The sequence below is a fragment of the Pundamilia nyererei genome, unplaced genomic scaffold (assembly GCF_000239375.1).
Source record: "Pundamilia nyererei isolate P.nyererei 1_Seehausen unplaced genomic scaffold, PunNye1.0 scaffold00035, whole genome shotgun sequence".
NCBI classification, from domain to species: domain Eukaryota; kingdom Metazoa; phylum Chordata; class Actinopteri; order Cichliformes; family Cichlidae; genus Pundamilia; species Pundamilia nyererei.
Window position 1 is genome coordinate 1,132,465 of NW_005187436.1, and position 7,474 is coordinate 1,139,938.

Genomic DNA, 7,474 nt, shown 5'->3' on the forward strand with positions numbered 1-7,474 from the left:
CAGTTAAACCAGATTAATAAAAGTAAGCAGATTATCATGAGAAAGACATAATGAAATATATATAGATAAATGTATAAATATATATGCAAGTGCATGAAAACATAAAGCATACATGGAAATTTAACCCACAATCATTATTGTAATGTGGACACATTTTAAAACATCAGTTATGAATGAATGAATCCTTTATTTAAACAGCCTATTTGAGCTGAAGATCAATGAGCTACATAATAAAACAATACATTATGCACGCAATTGAGAAAAACATATGCAAGTTAAATTTGATGTTAAACCAAGAAAAATCATTTATGTCTTCTTTTGGCTATATATATGTGTGTCACCAGATGATGCATTACATTATTACTTGATATACGTTTTGAGTCGGATTTTTGATATGATTAGGGAATAAAAACAAACTAAACCAAAGCAAGGATTACATTTTGATATTTTACTGCAAAGCATTATTAGAAAACAATGTTACGTCAGACAGTTTTGGCTGCGAAGGTTAGCCTCCAATGCTGCAAGACAAATCTCTGATGTGAAAAAGGCCTTTAGTCATCTCCATCGTGTTGTTTTTCCTCAGCGTTTCAAGGCAGACTTCTGTCAAAGTAAAATATTCGAGCTCACTGATTGCTATCAGCGAGGTCTTTATTTGCCAAATTGCCAAATTGAAATCCATTTCTTTACATGAAATTCTATTTGCACTCATTGCTCCTCATTCCCACTGAATGACTTCTTCCATGCTTTTAATCAGGCTCGCTATTTTTGGGGCTTTGGACATTTAATCTGCTAATTCTGTAAACATTGTTGTCTTGCAGCAGCGTAGTCTTATATGATCAAAGTGAAGGCTGATGGCAGTAGCTGCTTGCATATACTGTTGATTCAGCGGTGAGATACTATTGTGCACTTCATAACTGTTTATTTGACCTTGAATTGTTGCTGGCCTTATCTGTAGTCAGACGGGCTATTGTTCCATTATGTTCCTATGTAAGAGTCTACTTGTTGCGCACACACTTTGTGTTTCACTGGGATAAACTGAACACAATAGAGAAATCAGCAACTTGTTGAAGTGTTACTGATCTGTTGATGCAGTGCTAGATATCATTAATTCCTTCTTCCCTTTGTTTTCAGGATTTCCGAGTGTGGTTTTCTTAAAGTATAGTTTTTCTTTCCAGACTTACGTCAAATAAAGTGAGGCTAAGCTTCAAGTGCACCTGAAATCTTACTTTTGTTTGGTTATTGTTTTCATAAGAATTCAGCAGTCCGTTTTTTTTTATCAGAGCTCTTTTGTGTGAAATCTGCAGAATCTCACTGCAGATCTTGTGCAGATGAGTCATACAGTGTCTTGTGGTTCAAAATAAGGTACTGTAGCATGATAGAAATGGGAAGAACACATCTTTATGTGAAACGTGTTTTAAAAAGAAAATGCTTAATGGATGCAGACACTTTATGGTGATTTAGAAATTTTCAGTTTTGTTTCGGAAAGATTTATTTTAATTGAGAAACTACCAAAAACATATTTCTTTTAAAAAAAAGTCCTAATAATAATAATAATAACTATAAGCCGTTCTCTGTATTGTGGCATTTATTGTAGCTTTAACACCTTCTTATAAGATTTATATTTAATATCGGTTCAATACGATTACTTCTTTTATTTTCGATCGGTCCACACCCAGTGGATATAGCGATGTTTTTCAAGGGTGGTTGTCCAATGAGAAAAACGAGAGGGAGTTCCTAAAATAAGTTGTTGGAACTCAAGAAAATAACTTCCTAAAATTAGTTGAATTGTTCTCAAGAAAAGGAAATGACTAATGATCATGAATGCCTAGGTGTGAATGGTGTGGGGATAGTCTAGCACATGCTGCTGTTTGTGTGCACAGTGAAAAACAACAAAGAACAACATTTTATTGTTCTTATTCAATTGTAATGGCCTCAGCTATTTCTTTTAAGCAGTCACAGTACATTTGCCAGTGAACTGCTCCTCGTCCCAAGATGCAAAGAATTGGCTTTGATGTAATCATTCACAGTAAAAATAAAGGGCTCATCAATTTTGAAATGGACATTTTATTTTTGTAAATGTGCAGGATAATTATCCCAGTCTATTAAAACTTCCCAGAGGGTTGGAAACACTTAACGCTGCATGCTGCAGCAAGCTGGAAAACAACACAGCGCGAGAGGTTTGGTTGATGACTGGGAGTGTTGTCAGTCACAGTGCATGGTTTGATGATGTGTTTCTGTTGCTGTGCACATCTGCAGGAAATGGTTTTGTTAACCCCAGGGGCTCTCCAGGCCTCCTCAGCACAGCCAGTGGCAATGGCCTGGGTAAAGTCATGCCCACCAAGTCTCCGCCACCCCCTGGAGGGAACATGGGAATGGGAAGCCGCAAGCCAGACCTGAGGGTTGTTATCCCTCCATCAAGCAAAGGGATGATGCCCCCGCTGGTGAGTAGAGAGCACACCACTGCACACGAGTATCACTAGCTGAAGCACCTTTAAATATCTCTGCTGCAGGGCAGAGCAGAGCTTTGTTTGGTGTCTTTATCAAGCCCTTCGTAGCAGAACACTTTGCCTGGATTTTGCCCAAACATGTTTTCGATGTTATCACAAAACGTAGCGTGGTGTTCAGCTGAGGTTTCCGCCTCACTTGAACACTTGAACTCAGGACTTTTATTTATCTGAGAAGTGGGGCTCAGTGTGGTAGCGTAAGTGTCTGAGATGTATTCACCTCTATTTCAGTGTGGACCGAACCATGGATCTGCACCCTCCCTCCATTATTCACATTCATTCTGAGGCCTAAAAAAACAATAATAAGAAGAAAGCTTCAGGGTGCCCTGATCGTAGCAAACACATGAGGTTTAAGCAGACCCTCCGAGTCACGAATCGACATTCAGAAAACTGTAAAAGGGGGGTTGGGGCGGGATTTAAAGACAGTGGCAAGCAAATACCCTGATTCACCTCTGTGTGTTGTTTGTGGTGTCAGTAACAGGAGCCTTTCCAGAAAACCGATGTGTTTTGTAAATAAACCTCTGGTTACTGTGGCTGCTCCTCCTTTGCTGAGCCTCAGCTGGCCTGGAGCAGTGTTTAAACAACTGTGTGATACTGTGTCTGCTTGTGGAATACGTAGGAGTAGGACAGGTTGTGTTGCAAGAGGTGCAGGGTGGGAGGTCCTGTTCTGTCTGAGCCTACGAAGTATTTTCGACTGGTAGAGGCTGTTGAGGGCGTGGGCTGTGGCAGGTCTGCAGACAGCCTGTCATTAGGCCATAATGGTATTAAATTAATCACATCTCAGTGTGACAGAGTGTAGATGAAGACTTAATCAGGGGCCCAGGGTGTGAGCCAGATAATATCTTGTCGCCCTTGTCGTGTCTTCCTACCGCTATTGATTGAGTGTGGGTATTAAGAGCCCCGGCGTGGACACAGTATGTCCCACAGCACAGAAAAGATGGAAAATGGGCTTCTTGTTCTTCCTCCCAGCACAGGGGGGATTTTTAAGTGCACAGTACTAAGCAGCCATTATTGGTACCAGCGGAGAAGCTTCATTCGTAATTTCTGGTGATTATGATTTGATCTCAGTGCCACTCACAAATGTCAGCTCTCATTTGTGTAAGCTTCACTGACGTCCGACTGCTCCATCTTCTTTATTTACAAGACTGGAATTTTATAGCCCAACAAACCGGAGCACCAGCGCTTCATACCCACACGTGCTACGGTTTGGTGACAGCATGTATTTGCATTACATTTAAAAAAAGCAAATTTAGCTGCTTTGTTCAAAGAGAGCGGGATTTACCAGTGATTGGTCACCAGAAGTTTTTATATTTATTATTGTCCCCTTTACTGTAAATTCCTGCACTTGTCACCTCCCCCCACCCCGAGCGACTCACAGCCGCTCTGCTGCTTTTCTGTAACTCTCTTCTTTTCTTCTGTTGAGGGCAGTCTGAGGAGGAGGAAATGGATTTGGTGAGTTTTGAGAAATGCCTGGGCAAATGGCTGCAATGTGAACGTGCTTCCGGTGATCACTGATGCTAGACTGAAGGCACCGCGCACACTGGAGACTGGCTCTCAGATCTCCCAGTGATAAGAAACAAGACATGGAAAAACAAAAACAACAACGACAAAAACATTAACACTGCATGCTTTGGGTTTGGCCTGTGAAAATTGCCTCGGCCTGTTAAATTGGCTCCTCTATTCCCAACACGTCAATGTTAGTCATATACCACCAGAGTTTATGTGTGAAAGTGTGTGTGTGACAGAGAAAGAGAGCGAGAGAAAGGAAGAGGGGGAGAAAGCAGATCAGTGATTACTTTTTAAAATTCTTTTACGCATAGTTTCATGTTTTACAACTCAAAGAGTGATGAGTAAATTATAAATCATTTATATTTTTTAAGACAGAGAGGATTACATCATCTTAAATGATATCACCTTACGAGATACTCGGTGAAGTCATCTGGCTGGAGAGTGTTGGAACAATGCGAGGAAGCCATCGACTGTAGATCATGATGCAATGGCGCTTCAAACACGACTGCTGGCAGCTGCACATATGTTTGTTACATTAAACACGGGGGAATTTTATAGTATTGTTCTAAACTTTTGCTGTGTTTCATTAGTGGATCTGCAACTCACTGAAGAGTTTACTGCATGACCACAACAAGCTGCATTTTTGTTGCGGACTGCATGCCAGTCACTGCACTAAAAACCACTGGGGCTCTGCTGTGTGTCACTCTGGGTGCTGATATGTGTCATATACGCATATATATACATATACATAATATTCGGGTGTGAAACTGATCTCCAGACTCACTTTAATGGCTCACTCTGATTGTTTTTGCGGTGGACTCTTGTGGAGTGGAGCTTTCCCAAAACGAGTGTTCTTAACTCTTTAATAACACTAACAAAATGTATTTGTCGTGCTTTTAATTGCACATCAGCAATTCTGTACTGACGTCGGTCAGCTTTCTACTTTGAATAGCGGAATTCTACCTAAATTTATTGCAAAGCTCTCTCAACGTTTTTCTGTATATATTAAATATAAACGAATCTGTAGGTAATCAGACTAAATATATCAGTTTATTGTTAGGTGTCCTCATTTTTTAATCTACTTTCATAAACTTTTTAATGCACACAGTCAATAAAAAATCAGAAAGAGCGGAACATTTACAGCAATGAAGTTACACTGCCACCTTGTGGCAGCTTTTATTATTACATGCACATTCTTGACACGACCTTTAGTACAGAATATGGAACACTTTGAAAAAAAATAGTCATTAAAAAAACTGGATCATTTGTAGCCTTTACATTAGGGACTTTTAACTTTGCCCAAGAGCTACTTTAGCGAAATGACTGAATCATCTGCAGTATTTATCAGGTAAAATAATAAAAGGATCAAAAGACAAACAAAGAAAGGATTTTGCTTTACTCAGTAACTACAGCTTAATTAAACTGAAAATGCTTTAGTTACATTTTGAAAACATTAGGCAGAGGTGAAAACTCATCAATAAGTCGTATTCAGTGCAGCCTGCCCCTGGCATTATATGGCTGATTTGGCACGCAGCCTCTAAGTCGAGTAACACGACGCTAAATGAAGTGTTTTAAATGATACTATTGGCACTGTTTAGCATCCAAGTGTGATATTTTTATAGTGCCATGTTTTGAGCTAAAGTATTTTCTTTGTTGTTTGTGTTTTTTGCAGAACACTCAGAGGATAAGCAGTTCCCAGTCCACCCAGCCGCTGGCTACTCCAGTCGTGTCTGTCACCACCCCCAGCTTACCCCCACAGGGCCTGGTCTACTCAGGCATGACCACCTCCTACAATCCTGCTGGTGAGTCTGGACTCGCTCACCCCCCTCCCAGACTGACAACAACCTTTTTGGCCGAGATTATTTGCACAACACGCTGTTGGTTCCTGCTCTTTTCTCAGTGGCACACAGTGTTGTAACTGAAATGCGAGTGAGTTCTCAGTGTGCGTGGTTGCTTTTTTTTTTTTTTTTTAACAGAGTACTCCCTGAGCAGTGCAGAGATCTCTTCCCTACAGGGCTTCAGCTCTCCTGGGCTCTCGCTGGGCTCCATGTCGGCATGGCAACAGCATCAACTGGGCCAAGCAGCTCTTAATTCTTTGGTGTGAGTAACACACTTACAAACAAAAGCACACTCTCCAGACGCCCTCACATAAAAGCAACACCCACTGTGCTCTGTGATATCATACTGAATCACACATCTACAGTCCTGGCTTTTCACATTATTTCAGTTCATATTTGTTCGCTCGTTGTTTTTGACCAAGAACAAAATGTCTCGCTTATCTTTGCTGCAGTGGCGGAGGTCACCTACCTCAGGGTTCCAACCTATCTATCAGCACCAGCCAGAGCATAAACATCAAGTCTGAGCCTATCTCACCGCCACGGGAGCGCGTCACCCCGTCTGGGTTCCCCTCACAGCAGCCGCAGCAAGGGTCCAGCCGACAGGAAGTTCTGGGACGTTCACCTGCCGACAGCCTCAGCTCGTCTTGTAGCTCATATGATGGCAGTGATCGCGAGGACCACCGGCCAGACTTCCACTCCCCGCTGGGGCTGGGCAGACCCCCTGCTGGCTCGGAGGACAGGGAGAGCCCATCGGTCAAGCGCTTGCGCATGGACACATGGGTGACATAAAGAGCTCTGATCAAGCCTCCAGTCACCAGCCGGTCAGAGAGAGAGGGAGGGGTTAGACATGGAGATAAAAGAGAGAGAAAGAGGGAAAAAGAGAGAGTGAGGGAAAGAGAGAGAAAGAGAGAGAGAGCAAGGGTCCTTACAGCTATCATTGTCATGCTATTATTCAACTCCACTTCAGTTTGTATGACTGAGATGTAATGTAATAAGACGTGTCAGGACATATCTAAAGTTAATTCTCAGACTGATAAAATAAGATTAAAAACTCAGCTAGGTGGACTGAATTATATGCACAAACAGGTGGTATCAGGTACTTGGTGCAATTCAGGAGACGCTGCAGAAGAAAGATGTTCAAAGAAAATCGTTAAACAATAGGCGGTAGATTACTTTAGTCACTGGTCTAGTCAGACACTTACATGTAGTTGCTGTTTTTGCTGTTGTGCTTGCAAGTTGCAAACAGTCAGAGAAAATTGTGTTGCTTTCAGGCTGAGGACCCGTGCATATGATATTTCACTGCAAGAACTGTCTTTAAAATCATGCTGTAATCACACAAGACCTTTATATTAAGTGGCCTCTCCTAATTTATTGACTGAGTGGATCAGGCGCGCATCAGTTTAAAGGACCAGTGTGGGGGATTTGGTAGAATTTAGCTGCGATGGTGTGCGTTGCAAATTGATCCCTCACTTTTCCCCTTCCGAGGCCGCCAATGTAGAAACGTGAAAGGTTTGTCCACGTTTGTCCCACATGACCGACTCCGTGGAAGAAAATACTGCTCTAATTATAAGCCACACATCCCCCCCTTCAAAACGTAAAAAACAAATTCAATTACAGTTGACT

At 41.7% G+C, this 7,474-nt stretch overlaps 1 protein-coding gene across 9 annotated transcripts in view; it reads left to right on the forward strand.

Moving 5' to 3' along the window:
• mef2aa (myocyte enhancer factor 2aa) overlaps positions 1 to 6,725 on the forward strand; it is a 60,893-nt gene extending 54,168 nt beyond the window's left edge. For 6 of the 9 annotated variants that reach the window (XM_013910059.1, XM_013910061.1, XM_005729913.1 and 3 more), the window contains 5 exons: positions 2,257 to 2,441; positions 3,933 to 3,956; positions 5,686 to 5,815; positions 5,990 to 6,113; positions 6,304 to 6,725. In XM_013910059.1, the coding sequence (XP_013765513.1) occupies positions 2,257 to 2,441; positions 3,933 to 3,956; positions 5,686 to 5,815; positions 5,990 to 6,113; positions 6,304 to 6,640 (800 nt within the window). In that variant the 3' untranslated portion in view covers positions 6,641 to 6,725. The remainder of the gene's footprint in view (positions 1 to 2,256; positions 2,442 to 3,932; positions 3,957 to 5,685; positions 5,816 to 5,989; positions 6,114 to 6,303) is intronic. The other 3 variants (XM_005729914.1, XM_005729918.1, XM_005729917.1) reach the window with 1 other exon arrangement.
• Positions 6,726 to 7,474: the final 749 nt, after the last annotated feature.